The sequence below is a fragment of the Stenella coeruleoalba genome (assembly GCF_951394435.1).
Source record: "Stenella coeruleoalba genome assembly, chromosome: 3".
NCBI classification, from domain to species: domain Eukaryota; kingdom Metazoa; phylum Chordata; class Mammalia; order Artiodactyla; family Delphinidae; genus Stenella; species Stenella coeruleoalba.
Window position 1 is genome coordinate 62,598,050 of NC_137148.1, and position 21,254 is coordinate 62,619,303.

General features: G+C 35.3%; 1 protein-coding gene across 2 annotated transcripts in view; it reads right to left on the reverse strand.

The window, feature by feature from the left end:
* Positions 1–148: 148 nt before the first annotated feature.
* The window catches only part of HOMER1 (homer scaffold protein 1), a 131,715-nt gene continuing 110,609 nt past the window's right edge, over positions 149–21,254 (reverse strand). For both annotated transcript variants that reach the window (XM_079915691.1, XM_079915690.1), the window contains one exon: positions 149–8,476. In XM_079915691.1, the coding sequence (XP_079771817.1) occupies positions 8,288–8,476 (189 nt within the window). In that variant the 3' untranslated portion in view covers positions 149–8,287. The remainder of the gene's footprint in view (positions 8,477–21,254) is intronic.

The following is a 21,254-nucleotide window of genomic DNA, read 5'->3' on the forward strand; positions in this document are numbered from 1 at the left end:
GATGACCATGTGCCATAGACATTCTGTTTTATACTATTATATAGAACATGGGATTTTAATGCACAGAATATATTCTAAAGTAAAGGCTCTGCCAAAGGAGACCAAGATTAATCACTACATAAGAAAAATATGAACAAAGGTGGTTGAAAAGTTAGTTTATTTGACAATTCACAAGTGATTTGCAAGTTTTATGGATTAGTTGGAGCCAAATTTGAAAACCAGTAGCTCCTCTTTTCTTCCTGGAAGTCTAACATGCTCTAATTTGTTGCCCAAGTAGTGCAAGCCGTGTCTACTCAAGGAATTCAAGCTAATTTTAACTTAAACTAGAAATAAAAATCAAATATACCATACAGCATTCTAAAACCAAATACAGAGAGTATTTTGTGGTTGTTGTCCTTGTTTGAGATAATTTCTACCAGAGATAATTTGTATACAGTTATCTGTTTATGAATCAGTATGAAAAAAAGACTAAGGATCATTTAAGATAACAGAAATGTTAACTCTCAAAACTTTCTATAGCAATGCAAACACAAACGCCATCTGCTCCTAGTGGTGAATTTAGTATCAAAATAACACATTTAAAAAGGTACATGTAATACACTTAAGCCTCTAGAACTTGACTTTGAGGGGAGGCAGCTGAGCCACAGAAAGATAATAAGCCAAGTTCTACTAGGAAACAGTGACCCTCACCCCTGTAACCTTTTAGAAATAACAGCCACCTGGAAAACCAATATATTAACAGAAAGAATGGTATGTAACATTTAATTTCATACGTCAATAAGAAAAGTGAAGTTATTTTCATAAACAGCATTTGAGACTGGGTTTACAGAAGACAGACATTATCTTACGTAGACCCTACTTCTGTATTTTGTTTCAGTTGCACAGTATTGAGAAAGTCCTGATTCACATTCAGAAATGGGAGCAGTTCTTTAACAGCTCACCTTGAAACACCAAGGCGCTCTTCATGAAGTTTATCAGAGATGGCTTTAGTCTGGCATCTGCACAAAAAGAGTTAACCTGGTACTGATGTTTGCTGGATTGCAGTATGTTAAAATGTTATAAACTGCATATCTGAGTTTGTTGGCTTTTAATTTTTTATGTTCAAATATATTTATCAAATATTAATGAAGAGTCTCAACAGAACACAGCTGGAATATCATGGCCTCAAGACATGAGTTGATTTGTTGATTTATTTATTCGCGTGTGAAATCTGGCTACTCTGCGCTTCCACGAGTCCCTCACTCTGTCTACTCACTGCTCTCGGTCATTCCTTCTGTCTCTTTCACAAGCTCTTGTCTCGTACCTGGCTCAAAGTGACATTTTCATCTTGTAATCTCCCCATTTCTCATGCTCTCAATTACAATTATCAATACATATGCTGACAATTCCCAAATATCTATCTCCAGCTCATGTTTTTCTCCTAAGCTCCAACTAGAACTACATTTCTACTTGGATATTCCATAGGCATCTTAAACTCAAAACAGATCTAACCCATCATTCATCTTGCTTTGTCTTGCCGCCACCAGAACTAACCCTTTCCCCATGTTGAATTCACTGTCTGAGTAAATGGGATGGTAACACCTGGCTGTCCAACTCAAGAGATCTAGGAATCATCCTACATTCTTCTCTTTTCTTTGCCATCTACTGATTCCACCAAGAAGCCCCACTCATTCTACCTCCCCAATACTCTCTGAATCCATTTCACCTTTTCCATCCCAGTACAACCACCATAAAGCAGCCTCTCAACAGGGACTACTATGATTTGCAGAACTAACTAGACTTTTAAACCATATATTTTAACACTATATCACTTCTTTACAAAAAAAAAAAATCCTTCAATATCTCTAGATTTTCTTCAGAATAAAACCCAAATCTTTTATATGACTTACAAAGTCTTTCCTGATCTACCCTTCGCCTACTCCTCCATCACCATCTTTTGCCATATACTTTTCCCTAACACCCTGTGTGTCAGTGTACTAACCCATTCTAACCTTCTAAATGTCTCAATGCTTTCATCCCTCTAAGCCTTTACACACGACACATTCTCTGCAATTCTCTCACACCCCTTCAACTAGCTAGCTCTTACTCCCTCACCCAAACTCAGCTAGGTATCATCTCTTCTGGAAAAGATTTCTTGACTCTTCTTCCCTCTGGGCTCCCTCATGCTAGTCCTCTTGATCAGAGTACTTATGCACTGTAAACTGTCTGTGTCCTGCACTGAAGTATGAGCTTCTCTCTTGTGTCTCTATTCTTGGGATATACCAGGTGCTCAACAAATATTTTAGGTAAGAGAATAGAAGGCATGACTTAAGAGACCAATGGATCACTTACAGACCTATTAACAAAATACTAACCCCACAACTGTGATTTCCCAATGAGAAGGCAACTTGCTCTATGAGTCTTTTTAATTAATTCAATTCAAACCCAACCCTTCCTTAAAAAGTTAAACATAGAATTACCATATGATCCAGCAATTCCACTCCTAGGTATATATTCAAAGAAATGAAAGTAGGACTCAAATCTTTGTATATGAATGTTCACTGCAGAATTATTCACAATAGCCAAAAGGTGGAAATGACCCAAATGTCCATCAATAGATAAATGGATAAACAAAATGTGGTATATCCATACAATGGAATATTCAACATCGAAAGAGAATGAAATTCTGACATAAGCCACAACATGGATAAACCTTGAAAACATTATGCTAAGTGAAATATGCCAAATACAAAAAGACAAATATTATATGATTCCATTTAATTGAGGGCTACCACCCATCTAAAGAACCTAGGGCCATGAGTCACTTCTGTAAATGATCTAATGGCCTGATCAGTCACAGAGGCCTTAACTTCTGTGGAAACAGAATTGACCACAAAGTTACCTAGTACTGACTGCAAAACCCACATCCTGCTGAACTATTATTTAGTGTTGGAGGATGAGTTTTACAGGTTTACAACTTATTTCATCAGGGAACTTAAGAGATAAATTGTCTTCCCAAGGCCTTTATAAACAGTTTGCTACTTAAATTTTATAGACTGAAATTCTGCATATGAAACGTACTTTCCTTGGATTATCTGAAGCCTGTAAGTTTAAAAAAACTGGGGAGTAAAACATATTGCATAAACATAACACCTGCAAACAAAGTATGACTTGCAACTGAATGATGACAAGCATTGTAAACACTAAAGGAGCCTGAAGGAAGAAGTTCAAGAAGAGCAAATATAAAATATATAGTTAAGAAGTGTCCTAACAGAGATATTCTAGACAGGCAAGCTCAAGGGAAAAACGGTACCAGCAACATGAGTAAGATGTCCACCGTCTGACAGTGGACTGGATGACCAGACTGACTGCTGTGGGAACATAGCAGGTGCAATCATTTGAGCCTTTTTCCCTCATCCCCCCTCCAAAGGAAAACCCCTGGCAGGGACCCTATACGTAGAAATGAAATGTCAAACAGTTAGTACAGTGCCTGTCACATAGCAGATATTCAACAAACACCCATTTCTATTCCATTTTATACTGAAGTTGTTGAGAAAGCATTTACTTCAAGTACGTCTGCTTTCTAGCCCTGTTTTCTGAAACAGTCATTCCACTTAAGGTATAACAATCAAATAAGTCATATACACAAGTCATATAGATATGACTTACTATATATATATATGCATATATAGTAACATAGTTATAAAACACAGATAACAAGATAAAATCATGAATGTAGTTAGAAAAAATACCCACAAATTTTTCTATATTACAGAAATGGGCTTAATTTTGGCGGGCACCCATTGTCATCTTAATTTGGTTTTATTAGGAGAAAACAGAGCAACATTTCTGTCCCTGGGCAGATCTGACATGAAAATAATTGACAAAAGTAGGTCAGAATCCCATGGAATGGTGAGGTCTGAATGCTAGGTGTCTTATATTAGGTTATAAATCCTGACAGACAATAATGACAGGATCTTCTGAAAGCCTTTGAAATTCACTAGGGCAGTCCCAACTTGTTTAGTTAAAAGCAGCAGCAAGGTAGGAAATAGAACTTCCTGTGACTCTGGCTACCCTGATGTGTCTTAGATAAAAACTGAAGTCATCACGCTCCTACTCTTTTTGCTGGCTTTGTTTTCACAAAAAAATATCCTCTCCTTACCCACATACACTTCTGGTAGCCTTTGGAATGTGTCCTTTAATCTAAAAGATAAAAAGCGTACTTAAAGAGATCAACGAATTGACTAGAAATCTGTTGGGAGCTTATGGCCTTTCCCTTATTCTAGATGCAATTTCTCTCCCTGGGTCACCTGTTTTTGGTAAAAATAACTCAATTCTTTTTTATCTAATATACTAGGCAGAAATCACTTGGCAGTGTAGTGCTGACTGAGTTTTTCCTTGGATAAAATTGTTAGCAACTTGTAGCTACTTTACTAGGTAATATCAATATATAAACAAAAAGAGAAAAACATTCATTTCTTTTAATTCATTAACTATGCTTATTTGTGTGACACCTATATATTGGTTTCCCATAGAGAAAAACTGCCATAAAAATTTAAGGTCCAATTTAACATGAATATTAGTTAAAAATACACTTTCACAATTTAGAATAAGGTGAATGATACATCTGTTTCCATTCTAAAATGATCCTTTTCTAGTAATTTTTACAATATTTTCTCACATGAAAATTATCTTCTCAACAAATACTTACTATAGCATAGTATCCTACTTGAGAAATTTTTAAAAAATGTGTCTTTCTCAACTACTTCTTACCTGAAAGTTTTCCTCTTTAAGATTTATATAAATTAATTGACTTCATGAATGATAAAGGAACAATGTTAAATACCCAGAAGAAAAAAGTTCAATGAAGACTATTTCATGGCTTCAAGCACTGAATATCAGGATGTTAAAATCAGTTGATATCAAATAAACAAAAGGATTTCTTTAGAAAACAAGAAACCACTGCCACCAAACACATTTTCCCAAATGGCCTGCCTCTCATTCCAGAGCTGACAGAAAATCAGGTCTGCGAGGAGACAGCAGCTGAGCTGCATACTCCAGAGTTAAGTAAAAACATGGGAGGCCGGAGCACACATGTGAAAGAATACATTTAATTTTAACAAGGCAAAGAAATGAGTTTTAAAAGGTGGTGGTGGTTTAACTGAGTGTCTCTTTTAGTTCCACTTGAAAAAAAGGTGTAAGTTTTTCCTCTAACTGCTTCCCAACAGTTCAATGACAGCAAAACTTTAAATCTATGGTGGTGCTGGAGTTCTTCTATTAGGGACAGGAGGGATGCAACTTCATGAACTTTTTTTAATCTGCAGAAAGAAAGGGGGAGGAAAAAAAAGACAGAAAGAAAGAAAGAGAGAGAGAGAGAGAGAGAGGAGAAACAAAAACTAATTTTCCAGGCAGGGAAATACTTATAAAACCTTTTATGTCAAAGTTAGGATTTCACAACATAACACACTAATGCAAAATCCAGTAGCACCTGTAAGATTTAAGTAAATGCTGCCATCACTTAAATGCTTTTCAAAAAGTATCTGTAAAAGACTGAAGGAAAAAAAGATACATTCTCCAGAGAACAACAAATGTATTTCAAAATAAAAACTGTATTTTTGTTTTTCTTTTTTTCAATTGTTTTTTTGTACAAGAATTCATAGTTATAATAACTTACACACAATGGGATCAATCTCTGCTCTCCTTTTCTGTGTCACTTCAAGTCCACATGTTCAGGCTATAGTCCCCAACATTATTTTCTGATAAATATATTACCACAGTTTGATCTAAATATACATTATATAATACTTGTCTCTGGGAAAAATCAAATTTTAATATGCAAACTTTTATTTATATAATACAGAAATGAAGAAAACTACAGTAGGCACACAAACTAATTATGACTTGTAGATGATGATTTCTAGATACTCTCCTACTGTAAATGAATGTTTAAAATAGTCTTAATAAGAAAATTTTATTTATATGTGCACTTGTGTCCACCTTATCCCATATACTGTACACGTCTAATGACAAGCTGGGAATTTAAAGGTGCAGCCCTCAAGAAATTGTTGAATCACTAAAAAAAGAAAAAATTAGACTCTATTGGAAAGGAAAAAACTCACAAAATTTCCAATTTTAGATTTCATGTCCATAGGAAAATATTAAAAATAATTTTCTGTATATACATATGAGTATATGTATATATTGAATTACAGATGTCTCATATATCAATACAATTCAAGTGGAGACATTTTGGTGAGTTATCTTCCCATTAAATGACAACTATGTCAAAATTTAAAAATATCTTATTACATCATTAAAATAATTCACTTACCATTTCAACAGCTTGTCCTATTTTTTTTTGAATTTTTAACTCTTCATAACCAAATTTCCTGATCCCTAGTGCTAAATCCCCTATTTTAATTAAAATCTGGTGCTCTGTTACTCAGAAACTGATGGATAAAATCACATCTACTTCAAAATTCCATCAATCAAATAAATTTTATTACCTGATTTATCAGAGAAATAGCTCTGAGCTTGTGTACCTAAATTATCCTCCCTATTATAAACAGGTGAGGCAAATACCCTAGAAGAGATGGAGGTAACTTACATGATATCATAGCACATATAATACAAGATGATTAAGTGTCTGATATAAACTTTTCAGAGACACCTGAAAACTCACTTTAGAAACTAACTTTAGAAACAAACCATTTATTTTTCACTCTAATATAAATTAATATGTATGTATTTACATACATACACATACATATATATAAAACAAAATTGTCTAGTGTTGATTAGCTGTTTGTGAGTGAAAAAATGGTTACAAATTGATTAACCAGCTTAATTCTGTACTTAACAATTCAACTGTTTTGGGGTACAAACAAAAAGTCAGTGCATTTGTAAACTCCATGGAGTCAGATACTCAAGCATACACTTTAAATAAGAACCCTCCTCAACGTCACAAGCAGTGGACAGCAAGAATATATGGACTCTGATGCAGTTCCTACTTCATAAGCAGACTAGACAGCACTTGACTTACTTTTAAAACAGTTTCTTAAAAGAAATATATAAAGAAATGCATGTTTGCTGAAAGTCCTTTAAAATTACCTCAAAACAACATTAAATCCTGTTCACTGAGAAGAGCCCGCTGAATTGAATTCCTGTTTTGAAATGCCTAGTTAACAGTTTAGAATATTGCCTTGTGAGGATTGACTAGAGACGTGGTTGATGTGAAGACCCAGTCAGAGTACACGGCTCCAATCCCAATAGTCCTCTGATTGGCTGCTCGATGGAAATGGATCGCCTTTAAAATAGCTATACACCTTAAAATGATCTATAATAAACAGTTTCCCAACAACCATTATTATTTGTAAATTGAAATGCATTAATCATTCAGAAAAGATTTCTTGCAAAATATATAAATAAATGTAACTGCATATTCTGTAAATATACTTAACATTGCTAGACCAGACCGCCAGTGACGGGCTGCTATATTTCAGTACTGTGTGTCAAATTTATTAGAAATTTAAAAAGAAAAATTTTGGAGGGACTCAGCTGCCTTCATTAGTTGGCTTTAAAATGTGTAATAAAATGGGAGACAATATCTTCTCATAAATACATGGAATCAATATGGAAAAGTAAACTATACAGCAGACAAGATTAGAGAACACCAGAGTGTACCAGAGTGGTCACCAGAGTGAAATATCTTCCAGTATAAAAAAAGGGAAGAACTCTATACACCCAGTTATAGTAAGTATGTTTCAATTAAAGATGCAGCTCACTCTCACTCCTGGCAAGAATTAATTGGTAATGGCACTGCTGCCAGCAGTGCAAAAATATCCTGAGAAATTATTCAGATTACAACAAAAGACAGGGCTTTCATCACTAAGTTTTTGCACAAAACACAGCTTTAGATATCATAAATAAATTAATTTAAAAAGCAGATAACCTTCACTGTGTTGAACACAAAAAGGGGATGTGACCCAGACATTTGTTAATTCTCCCATTGGCTAATATCAGAAAAAAAGATTGTATTAAGTGTCTGTTTATAACTTTCTAGTTAACTATGGCCAATAATATACATGGAGGTAATCTGTAGTTCAAGTTTTTCATCTCTTTTTCCCCAACTAGCTACAAGCTGAACTCTAAAATTTACACTGAAATATACAATTCCAATTTTCAAAAGATCCTCCTCCTGGACAAGGGATATTCAAATTTTTTGTGCAATCTTGATGCAGAGCCCAAACAGTCCTATGAAGAGAGACAGTATATTTTTTAATCAATTGGCACTGAAATTTAACTTTCCTTAGCTGCGTTCTAGTAGCTTGGCCAAGTTATCTCGTAATTCTGTTAGTTCAAAGATTTTTCCATCAAGAATTTCTAACAGTGTCTTCAGGTTATTGCGAAAAGCTTCTTGTTCATTCTGACTTTTCTCCAGACGTTGCTCCAAGTCAGACAGTTGTCCCTCCAGGTCTTTGTTCCGAATTTCTACTTCCTTTAGAAACAAAAGTGTGATATATATATGTGTGTCAGTTTAAGACTTAAACAATATAACTTTTGTTATGACTAATATTGTGGTAGTTAATGCAGTTTGATAATTAGGATGACCTTCTGAGTCTCAATACAATTTAAGGAGGTTTTTAGATTTTGCCATCTGAGAAATACATGTGGTTTTATTGATTGGCTTGTTCATGAATACATCTGTCCCCCCAACACAAATTTCCTGACTGCTTGCTTTGTGCCAGGCAACACTAGTCTAGGCACTTCAAATACTGAGATCGGATGAAGACCCATTTTGTGGATTATCTGCGTCTCTTTTCTATTTCTGCCCATGTTCTTTTCCTCTGGCACAACTGTTAGCAATCTCAGATGAAAGAAGGCAGAGAAAAAGAGACAAATTAATTTTTTCTCCTTATTGGAAATTTTGGAGAAAGATGTAGAGAAGAAAAATGACTCAAATAAGGTTTTAGGATCCTCTGAATATGTTAATTATTCTTTGTTTCGCCTCAATATCAAATGAATGCATACGGTAGAGAATATAGCTCACCTGCTAAAAACTGTAGTGAAGATATATAATAACTGTACATATAAGAGAATTATACAACTAACAATTCCAATATACTACAGATTAAGGAAAGAAAAAATAACAAAAGGGAAGTAAAAGTTCATGACAACAAAAAAATTTTTAACTTTTTAAACAGAATAAAATCTGGCATACTTAAAAATTATTTAGAAGTTACTATATATCTGAAGGACAGTAGATTGTTTTTAAAAAATTATTGAAAGGCAATCTGGTAAACGTTAAATGAAAATAACAGAACATGAAGCAGCACACTGCAACGAGGCAAAAATTAGTATGCATGAGGACAAACAATAGGAATTAAAGTACACACAGAAAATGGGAAACAGTTCTGGTTGTTGGGATTATGAGCACTTCTTTCCAAAATGTATTTGTCCTATAATACCAGCAAAATTAAACTTTTGAGAAAAATAATTGGAAAACTGACTTGAATACATATAAGAAAGTAACCATTGATTTAGCCTTCTCAACACAAAGAAATATTCACATGTTTAACTAAGAGCAAAGCTCAAGCAAAAAGACACCACAGATGAGTCGGAAGAGCCTGGGAAAATACAAAAAAAGGAAGAAAGCAGTTATAATGATTTATAAAGAAAGAATTTAGGGAATTCCAATCTAATCTTAAAGTATTTACGGTTAGATGTTAAGCAGGTATGTTTCTAATCTTTTTCCTTTGAATAATCTACAAGGTGAAGATAAGTAAACTGAGAGCAGATTCTGAAACCAATAAAATATTTATAAATTCAGAAGCCAAGTTCATGGAGGCTCTAAACTATGGGGGAGAAAACAGACCCTGGGATCAAATGTAAAAATTCCACTCATGATTGCACAGCATGCTCTCTTGCCTGCTTAAACAATAAGCTTAAGAGTACTGTAGAATGTTTCCAACTGTAAAAATAGACCAAATGTCATTCACTAGAAAACACCCACTTCACCAGGCACCACCCAGTTTGCCCTCTAAAGCCGTCCTTAAAAATGAAAGGCTTCCTTGTTCTCCTTGCCAATCAATGAAACATCCAACCATTTTCAGTGGAAGCAAGCAAAACACCAAATTCCCTCAGCTATTAAAATTGAGCTGTTCTCTCCAGGAGTCTTGTGCTCTAAGCCATTTCTCTGATGGAGGAATTTCACTAGGCCCGTAACAAAAGGGATCCAATACAATGATGTTGGTGCTGGTCTATTCTGAGGCAGAGAATAAGATCCCAGAGGAAGAACAGACAACCCAGGATCAGTATGAAGCAAACTGATTGGTGGCATGTTCCAGTTTTCTACCTTCTGTCTATATTTTCCATCCCTTCTTCTTGACTTTTATTCTCCCTCCCAACTCATTCTTCTGCTTATTATCATTTTTGTGCTACTATTTCCCCTTCCCCTTTACCCATATGTGAGCATATGCCAGGGGCACCAAGATAAAGCACTAAGGCCAGAATTTGCTAAATCCCTTTTGAGTGCTTTAAAAGGCAGTAACTGAAAGTATATAAATACAAATGCTCTGTATTTGTTAGATATGGAGTCTACAACACTACAGTGATTAAAAAAATGTAGACAATTATTACCACCATCAATGGGACCAGGTCAGGTTATAAATTTAAATCTTGCATCATTTAATCTAAATAAAAGCTACAAAAAATTGTCTTTATTGATATCTGATTCACACCTTAAACTCTTAAAAGATAAATTATTGTTCTATTAGATTATTAACCTTCATATATAACACGACATAAATCATCAAAACAAGTATTAATAATTCAACAGAAAAATGGGTTAAAGAAGAAGTTATTCAACAATTATTTACTGAGTGTCTTCTACATACTAAGCACTGAAGATAAAGTAGAAAATAAAGACGAGCCCTGTTTTGATGGAGCATGCATTCTAGAAGGAAGGTACTGGTAACAAAGAAGTCAACAGAACAGACGTCTGTGTAACTGAGGAAATCACTGTGTGCACTGAAATCTTTCAACCATCTTTCCAAACTGTGTAAACCAATAATAAGAACAAAAAAAATGACACGAATTCCACAACTTCAACTAGAAGAAAGAGAACAATACAAACTTCAAGTTACCTATAATTAGGAGATATAAGCACCAGTTTCTAGCAAAGATATTTCTCAAGTTCTTATTCTCTTCGCAGAGGGCAAGGCAGGGTTGTGGGGAAATGCACAGAAGAAGGAAGAGGAGAATGAAAGGCCTAAGACTGAACTCTAATAATCCAAAGAAAGAGAAAGACCACTGAAAGTGCCAAAATACTGGTGGAAAACAAAAAGTCCTGGTAGACCAGAGCAGCCTACAAGAAGCGAATTCACAGTATATAGGACACTCGAGAAGGCAACCTTGGAAAGGCATACTTCTGAGAGTAAAAAGAAGAGAAAGGGACTTTGGGGATAGCTAATCATAAAATAAATGGTCCTTCCACTGGGAAATTCATTTAGAAAGACCAAAAATTATGATATGGGCAAAGGTATACCAGGCAGGGGTTGTAATAGTGGTAGAAAAAGTGGCAAAGAAAGACACCTTTAATGCTAAAAGTGACAACACACAATGAAGATATAACAATTATGTTTATGTACCAAGAAACACAGTAGCCACCTTTATAAAGTAGAAACTACAGGAGGTCTAAGGAGACATAGAAAAAAGTACACTGATAAGAGCTTTTAATATTCCACTCTCAATATAGGACAGATCAAGAGGAACAACAACAAAAAAGGTAAGGATATAGAAGTCTTAAACTACAAAATCAATAAAGAGCATTCATAAAATTGATCATATGCTAGGTTACACAAAAAATCGGTAAATTAGGCAAAGCAGACATTACATAAACAAACCCTTGTGATCACAATGCAGTAAAACTAGAAATAAGTAACTAAATCATAAAACTAAAAGGCCCTTCCACAAGCAAATTAAAACACGTTCTTTTAAACACTTCTAGCGTGAAAGGGAAATAAAACCAAAACTACAGAATTTCAAGAAATAATGATAATGGAAACACTGTCAGAATCTATGGGACACATGAAAGCAATGACCAGAGAAAAATCTATAGCCTTAAACACAAATAAATAAAAATGAAAATAAAGGAATTAAATTCCCTTCTCAAAATGCTAGAAAAACAATAAAAAAGTAAACCAAAACAAAAGGCAGAAATAAAGATAAAAGTAAAAATTCATTAGGTAGAGGACAGAAAGAGTAACACTAATTAATAAGTCAAAATCTCCTTTCGCAAAAAGCTTAAAATAGACATATCATTACTTAAGAAAGAAAAAACCTATATAAAATAAGAAATTATAAGAGTTCCCACTGAATATTTGAAAACCCAGATGTAAAGCTTAAACAGTCCAATACCTGCAGAAGAAATAGAGAGTAATCATGGAATTACTCCATAAAAAGCACCAGGCCCAGATGGTTTCAAGGGGAAGTTCTATTAAACTTTCAAAGACCAGACAGTTCCAATATGACATAAGTTATTCCAGAGCATAGAAAATAAACAAAATCGTCCAAATTATCTTATGAAGCTAGTATAGCCTTGATACCTAAATCTTATAAATTCAGCCCCCACCTGAAAATGGAAGAAAGTTACAGACCAATATTACAAATGAATATCATGTAAAAACTGTCAATAATAGGGAACAAAAATCTGGTACCACATTAATAAAATGATACACCACAGCTAAGTGGTATTTATTCTAGGAATGCAAATGTGGTTCAGTTTTAGAAAATCCATTAATAAACCATATCAATGGATCTGTGGATAAAAACTATGATTATCTAGATAGATACTAAAAAAGCTATTAACAAAGTTCACTCATTTGTGGTAAAAACACTCAAGAAAATAGGAATTAGCCACTCTCATAATATGGTAAGATACCTATATTTTAGTGGTAAAGCCAGCATTTCAATTAATGGAAAAATATTAGAGGCATTTCCACAAAGATCAGGAACAAGAGAAGTCTGTCACCTCCACTATTGTTTAACACTGTACCTGTATTTTTGGTTTGTTTACTCCTCAGTGCATGAGACCTTTTTTTTTTTTTTAACCTCTTTATTGGAGTATAATTGCTTCACAGTGTAGTGTTAGTTTCTGCTGTAAAACAAAGTGAATCAGCTATATGCATACGTATATCCCCATATCCCCTCCCACTTGAGTCTCCCTCCCTCCCACCCTCCCTATCCCACCCCTCTAGGTGGTCACAAAGCACAGAGCTGATTTCCCTGTGCTATGCAGCTGCTTGCCACTAGCTATCTATTTTATATTTGGTAGTGTATATATGTCCATGCCACTCTCTCAGTTCGTCCCAGCTTAACCTTCCCCCTCCCGGTGTCAAGTCCATTCTCTATGTCTGTGTCTTTATTCCTGTCCTGCCCCTAGGTTCATCAGAACCATTTCTTTTCAGATTCCATATATATATGTTAGCATACAGTATTTGTTTTTCTCTGACGTACTTCACTCTATGACAGACTCTAGGTCCAACCACCTCACTACCAATAACTCAATTTCGATTTCTTTTTATGGCTTAGTAATATTCCATTGTATATATGTGCCACATCTTCTTTATCCATTCATCTGTCGGTGGATACTTAGGCTGTTTCCATGTACTGGCTATTGTAAATAGTGCTACACTGAACATTGTGGTACATGACTCTTTTTGAATTATGGTTTCCTCAGGGTACCTGCCCAGTAGTGGGATTGCTGGATTGTACTGTAGTTCTATTTTTAGTTTTTTAAGGAACCTCCATCCTGTTCTCCATAGTGGCTGTATCAATTTACATTCCCACCAACAGTGCAAGAGGGTTCCCTTTTCTCCACACCCTCTTCAGCATTTATTGTTTGTAGATTTTTTGATGATGGCCGTTCTAACTGGTGTGAGATGATACCTCATTGTAGTTTTGATTTTCTCTAATGATTACTGATGTTGAGCATCTTTTCACCTGTTTGTTGGCAATCTGTGTATCTTCTTTGGAGAAATGTCTGTTTAGGTCTTCTGCCCATTTTTGGATTGGGTTGTTTGTTTTTCTGATATTGAGGTCATGAGCTGCTTATATATTTTGGAGATTAATCCTTTATCATTGCTTCGCTTGCAAATATTTTCTCCCATTCTGAGAGTTGTCTTTTTCTCTTGTTTATGGTTTCTGTTGCTGTGTAAAAGCTTTTCTTTCATTAGGTCCCATTTTTTATTTTTGTTTTTATTTCCATTTGTCTAGGAGGTGGGTCAAAAAGGATCTTGATGTAATTTATGTCATACAGTGTTCTGCCTATGCTTTCCTCTAATAGTTTTAAAGTGCCTAGCCTTACATTTAGGTTTTTTTTCTTTTTTTAACATCTTTATTGGAGTATAACTGCTTCACAATGGTGTGTTAGTTTCTGCTTTATAACAAAGTAAGTCAGTTATACATATACATATGTCCCCATATCTCTTCCCTCTTGCATCTACCTCCCTCCCACCCTCCCTATCCCACCCCTCTAGGTGGTCACAAAGCACCTAGCTGATCTCCCTGTGCTATGCGGCTGCTTCCCACTAGCTATCTATTTTACGTTTGGTAGTGTATATATGTCCATGCCACTCTCTCACTTTGTCCCAGCTTACCCTTCCCCCTCCCCATATCCTCAAGTCCATTCTCTGGCAGGTCTGCATCTTTATTCCCATCTTGCCCCTAGGTTCTTCATGACCAGTTTTTAAATTTTAGATTCCATATATATGTGTTAGCATACGGTATTTGTTTTTCTCTGACTTACTTCACTCTGTATGACAGGCTCTAGGTCCATCCACCTCACTACAAATAACTCAGTTTTGTTCCTTTTTATGGCTGAGTAATATTCCATTGTAGATATGTGCCACATCTTCTTTATCCATTCATCTGTTGATGGACACTTCGGTTGCTTCCATGTCCTGGCTATTGTAAATAGAGCTGCAATGAACCTTTTGGTACATGACTCTTTCTGAATTATGGTTTTCTCAGGGTATATGCCCAGTAGTGGAACTGCTGGGTTGTATGGTACTTCTATTTTTAGTATTTTAAGGAACATCCATACTGTTCTCCATAGTGACTGTATCAATTTACATTCCCACCAACAGTGCAAGAGGGTTCCCTTTTCTCCACACCCTCACCAGCATTTATTGTTTCTAGATATTTTGATGATGGCCATTCTGACCAGTGTGAGATGATATCTCATTGTAGTTTGGATTTGCATTTCTCTAATGATTAATGATCTTTAGCATTCTTTCACATGTCTGTTGGCAATCTGTATATCTTTTTTGAAGAAATGTCTATTTAGATGTTCTGCCCATTTTTGGATTGGGTTGTTTGTTTTTTTAATATTGAGCTGCATGAGCTGCTTGTAAATTCTGGAGATTAATCCTTTGTCAGTTGCTTCATTTGCAAATATTTTCTCCCATTCTGAGGGTTGTTTTTTCACCTTTATGGTTTGTGGTTTATGGTTATGGTTTATGGTTTCCTTTGCTGTGCAAAAGCTTTTAAGTTTCATTAGGTCCCATTTGTTTATTTTTGCTTTTATTTCCATTTCTCTAGGAGGTGGGTCAAAAAGGATCTTGCTGTGATTTATCTCATAGAATGCTCTGCCTATGTTTTCCTCTAAGAGTTTGATATTGTCTGGCCTTACATTTAGGTCTTCAATCCATTTTGAGTTTATTTTTGTGTATGGTGTTAGGGGGTGTTCTAATTTCATTCTTTTACATGTAGCTGTCCAGTTTTCCCAGCACCACTTATTGAAGAGGCTGCCTTTTCTCCACTGTACACTGTTGCCTCCTTTATCAAAGATAAGGTGACCATATGTGTGTGGGTTTATCTCTGGGCTTTCTATCCTGTTGCATTGATCTATATTTCTATTTCTGTGTCAGTACCACACTGTCTTGGTTACTATAGCTTTGTAGTATAGTCTGAAGTCAGGGACCCTGATTCCTCCAGCTCCATTTTTCGTTCTCAAGATTGCTTTGGCTATTCAGGGTTTTTTGTGTTTCCATACAAATTGTGAAATTTTTTGTTCTAGTTCTGGGAAAAGTGCCAGTGGTAGCTTGACAGGGATTGCATTGAATCTGTAGATTGCTTTGGGTAGTAGAGTCATTTTCACAATGTTGATTCTTCCAATCCAAGAACATACTATATCTCTCCACCTGTTTGTATCATCTTTAATTTCTTTCATCAGTGTCTTATAATAAGTTTTCTGCATACAGGTCTTTTGTCTCCTTAGGTAGCTTTATTCCTAGGTATTTTATTCTCTTTGTTGCAAAGGTAAATAGGAGTGTTTCCTTAATTTCTCTTTCAGATTTTTCATCATTAGTGTATAGGAATGCAAGAGATTTCTGTGCATTAATTTTGTATCCTGCTACTTTACCAAATTCATTGATTAGCTCTAGTAGTTTTCTGGTAGCATCTTAGGATTCTCTATGTATAGTATCATGTCATCTGCAAACACTGACAGCTTTACTTCTTCTTTTCTGATTTGGATTCCTTTTATTTCTTTTTCTTCGCTGATTGCTGTGGCTAAAACTTCCAAAACTGTGTTGAATAATAGTGGTGAGTGTGGACAACCTTGTCCTGTTCCTAAACTTAGTGGAAATGGTTTCAGTTTTTCACCACTGAGAATGTTGCTGGCTATGGGTTTGTCATATATAGCCTTTATTATATTGAGGTAGGTTCCCTCTATGCCTACTTTCTGGAGAGTTTTTATCATAAATGGGTGTTGAATTTTGTCAAAAGCTTTTTCTGCATCTATTGAGATGATCATATGGTTTTTATCCTTCAATTTGTTAATATGGTGTATCACATTGATTGATTAGCGTATATTGAAGAATCCTTGTGTTCCTGGGATAAACCCCACTTGATCGTGGTGTATGATCCTTTTAATGTACTGTTGGATTCTGTTTGCTAGTATTTTGTTGAGGATTTCTGCATCTATGTTCGTCAGTGATATAGGCCTGCAGTTTTCTTTCTTTGTGACATCTTTGTCTGGTTTTGGTATCAGGGTGATAGTGGCCTCGTACAGAATGAGTTTGGGAGTGTTCCTTCCTCTGATATATTTTGGAAGAGTTTGAGAAGGATAAGTGTTAGCTCTTCTCTAAATGTTTGATAGAATTCGCCTGTGAAGCCATCTGGTCCTGTGCTTTTGTTGGAAGATTTTTAATGACAGTTTCAATTTCAGTGCTTGTGATTGGTCTGTTTATATTTTCTATTTCTTCCTGGTTTAGTCTCCGAAGGTTGTGCGTTTCTAAGAATTTCTTCCATTTCTTCCAGGTTGTCCATTTTATTGGCATACAGTTGCTTGTAATAATCTCTCACGATCCTTTCTTTTTCTGCAATGTCAGTTGTTACTTCTCCTTTTCCATTTCTAATTCTATTGATGAGTCTTCTCCCTTTCTTTCTTGATGAGTCTGGCTAATGGTTTATCTATTTTGTTTATCTTCTCAAAGAACCAGCTTTTAGTTTTATTGATCTTTGCTATCGTTTCCTTCATTTCTTTTTCATTTATTTCTGATCTCATCTTTATGATTTCTTTCCTTCTCCTAACTTTGGGATTTTTTTGTTCTTTCTCTAATTGCTTTAGGTGTAAGGTTAGGTTGTTTATTTGAGATGTTTCTTGTTTAGTGAGGTAGGATTGTATTGCTATAAACTTCCCTCTTAGAACTGCTTTTGCTGCATCCCATAGGTTTTGGGTCGTCGTGTTTTCATTGTCATTTCTTTCTAGGAATTTTTTGATTTCCTCAGTCATCGCTTGGTTATTAAGCAGTGTATTGTTTAGCCTCTATGTGTTTGTATTTTTTACAGATTTTTTTCCTGTAATTGATATCTAGTCTCATAGCGTTTTGGTCAGAAAAGATACTTGACACGATTTCAATTTTCTTAAATTTACCAAGGCTTGAATTGTGACCCAAGATATGATCTATCCTGGAGAATGTTCCATAAGCCCTTGAGAAGAAAGTGTATTCTGTTGTTTTGGGATGGAATGTCCTACCTCGTTTCATGTGTCATTCAAAGCTTGTGTTTCATTATTTATTTTCATTTTGGATGATTTGTCCATTGGTGAAACTGGGGTGTTAAAGTCCCCTACTATGATTGTGTTACTGTCGATTTTCCCTTTTATGGCTGTTAGCATTTGCCCTATGTATTGAGGTGCTCCTATATTGGGTGCATAAATATTTACAGTTGTTATATCTTCTTCTTGGATTGATCCCTTGATCATTATGTAGTGTCCTTCTTTGTCTCCTGTAATAGTCTTTATTTTAAAGTCTATTTTCTCTGATATGAGAATTGCTACTCCAGCTTTCTTCTGATTTCCATATGCATGGAATACCTTTTTCCATGCCCTCACTTTCAGTCTGTATGTATCCCTAGGTCTGAAGTGGGTCTCTTGTAGACAGCATATGTATGGGTCCTGTTTTTGTATCCATTCAGCCAGTCTATGTCTTTTGGTTGGAGCATTTAATCTATTTACATTTAATGCAGTTATCGATATGTATGTTCCTATTACCATTTTCTTAATTTTGGGGGTTTGTTATTGTTGGTCTTTTCCTTCTCTTGTGTTTCCTGCCTAGAGAAGTTCCTTTAGCATTCGTTGTAAGGCTGGTTTGGTGGTGCTGAATTCTCTTAGCTTTTGCTTGTCTGTAAAGGTTTTAATTTCTCCATCGAATCTGAATGAGATCCTTGCTGGGTAGAGTAATCTTGGCTGTAAGTTTTTCCCCTTCATCACTTTAAATATGTCCTGCCACTCCCTTCTGGCTTGCAGAGTTTCTGCTGAAAGATCAGCTGTTAACCTTATGGGGATTCCCTTGTATGTTATTTGTTGTTTTTCCCTTGCTGCTTTTAATATTTTTTCTTTGTATTTAATTTTTGATAGTTTGATTAATATGTGTCTCGGTGTGTTTCTCTTTGCATTTATCCTGCATGGTACTCTCTGTGTTTCCTCGATTTGATTGACTATTTCCTTTCCCACGTTAGGAAAGTTTTCTACTATAATCTCTTCAAATATTTTCCCAGACCCTTTCTTTTTCTCTTCTTCTTCTGGGACCCCTATAATTCGAATGTTGGTGTGTTTAATGTTGTCCCAGAGGTCTCTGAGACTGTCCTCAATTCTTTTCATTCTTTTTTCTTTATTCTGCTCCCTGGCAGTTATTTCCACCATTTTATCTTCTAGCTCACTTATCTGTTCTTCTGCCTAGTTATTCTGTTATTGATTCTTTCCAGAGTATTTTTAATTTCCCTATTGTGTTGTTCATCACTGTCTGTTTGCTCTTTAGTTCTTCTAGATCCTTGTTAAGTGTTTCTTGTATTTTTTCCATACTGTTTCCAAGAGTTTGGATCATCTTTACTATCTTTACTCTGAATTCTTTTTCAGGGAGGTCACCTATTTTGTCTTCATTTATTTGGTCTTGTAGTTTTTTACCTTGCTCCTTCATCTGTAACATTTTTTTTTGTCGTTTCATTTTTGTTTTTTTTTTTGATGGGTGGTGCTGTATTCCTGTCTTACTGGTTGTTTGGTCTGAGATGTCCAGCATTGGAGTTTGCAGTCAGTTGGAAAGAGCCGGAACTTGGTGCTGAGATGCGGACCTGCGCGAGGCCTCACTCCAACTGATATTCCCTGGGGTCTGAGGTTCTCTGTTAGTCCAGCAGTTTGGACTTGGAGCTCCCACCACAGGAGTTTGGGCCCGACCTACGGCCTGGGAACCGAGATCCTGCAAGCCGGTCGCTGGGGGTTCCTCCCGTCCCCTTAGGTGTCCGTGGTCCCCCACTGGTGCCTGGTAGGTGACCTAGTTGTGAGGAGACGCAAATTCTGCGTCCTTCTAGTAGGCCATCTTGACTCCACCTCTGTACCTGTATTTTTAACAGGTGTAATTCAACAGGAAAAATCAATAGAGGCATAAGAACTAGAAGAAAAGAAGTAAAATTATTTCTATTTGCAGAATATATGTTATTATACCTAGGAAATCTTAGAGAATAAATGGAATAAATGACAAAACTAGTTCAAACAATGAAATAATTTAGTAAGGTAGAGGGATATAAAATTAGCAAACAGAATTCAACAGCTTTCATATATTGGGATGGCCAAAAAGCTCATTCCGGTTTTCCGTAACATCTTACGGAAAAACCTGAATGAACTTTTTGGCCGACCCAATATATAAACAATAATCAATTAAAAGATACGATGGTAGAGAAAACTCCATTGTCAATAGAAGAAAAGAAGATTAAATATTTACAAATAAACAAGAAACATGACAAATTCACAGCATGAAAACCCTAAAATGCTCCTGAAAAACACAGAAGTAGATGTGGACAAATAAGAAGACATCCCTTGTTCTTGGATAGGATGGAAACCACACTTCTGCTAAACTAGCATTATAAATTTTAAGCAATCCCAATGAAATTTTTTATAGAGCTAAAGTTTTCATTGACACTAAAATTGGTACTAACGTTAATACTAAAATTTGTATGGAAAAATAAACATGTAAGAATATATTAAAAAACAATGAAAAAGGAAGGCTATGAGGACTGATTGGCCTTATCAGATATTAAAACATACTGTAAAGCCTCTACAATTAAAGAAGTGTGGTACTAGGAATACATAAGAGTGACTAGTAGAATAGCATAGGAAGTCCAGATATACACCAGAACACACATGGAAATTGAATATTTAAAATCTCTGGAAAAAAAGGATAAAGTTTTAAATAAATGGTACTGATAAGTAGATAGACATTTGGAAAAAGATAAAGTTAGATCCATATCTCACACCACACACAGAAGGACAAACCCCAAATGACTCAGAGATCTAAATGTAAAAAATGAAACCACAGAAGTACTAAAGGTAAATATGGATGGATTCCCATATGATTTGAGTTTGGAAAAGAGCTATCTAACTATGATTGACAGCTAGAGCAATGAAAGAAAAGAATGGTGTATATTTAACTACTACATAAAACAACACCACCATCTTACGCAAAGTCAAAAACTTTTACAAACTGGGAGAAAATACGTGTAACATATAATTGCAGATACATAAAGAACTCTTCAAATTTTGTGGAAGAAGGATCAAAAAAGGGCAAAGACAAGAATACACAATCTATATAGGTACAAAAAGATACCGAAATGGCCTTTAAGCTTATGAAAGATGTTTAATCTCACTCATAATATGGGATACACAAATTAAAACTATCATTTCCCACCTATCATACATTGCCACAAGTTAAAAAAGTACT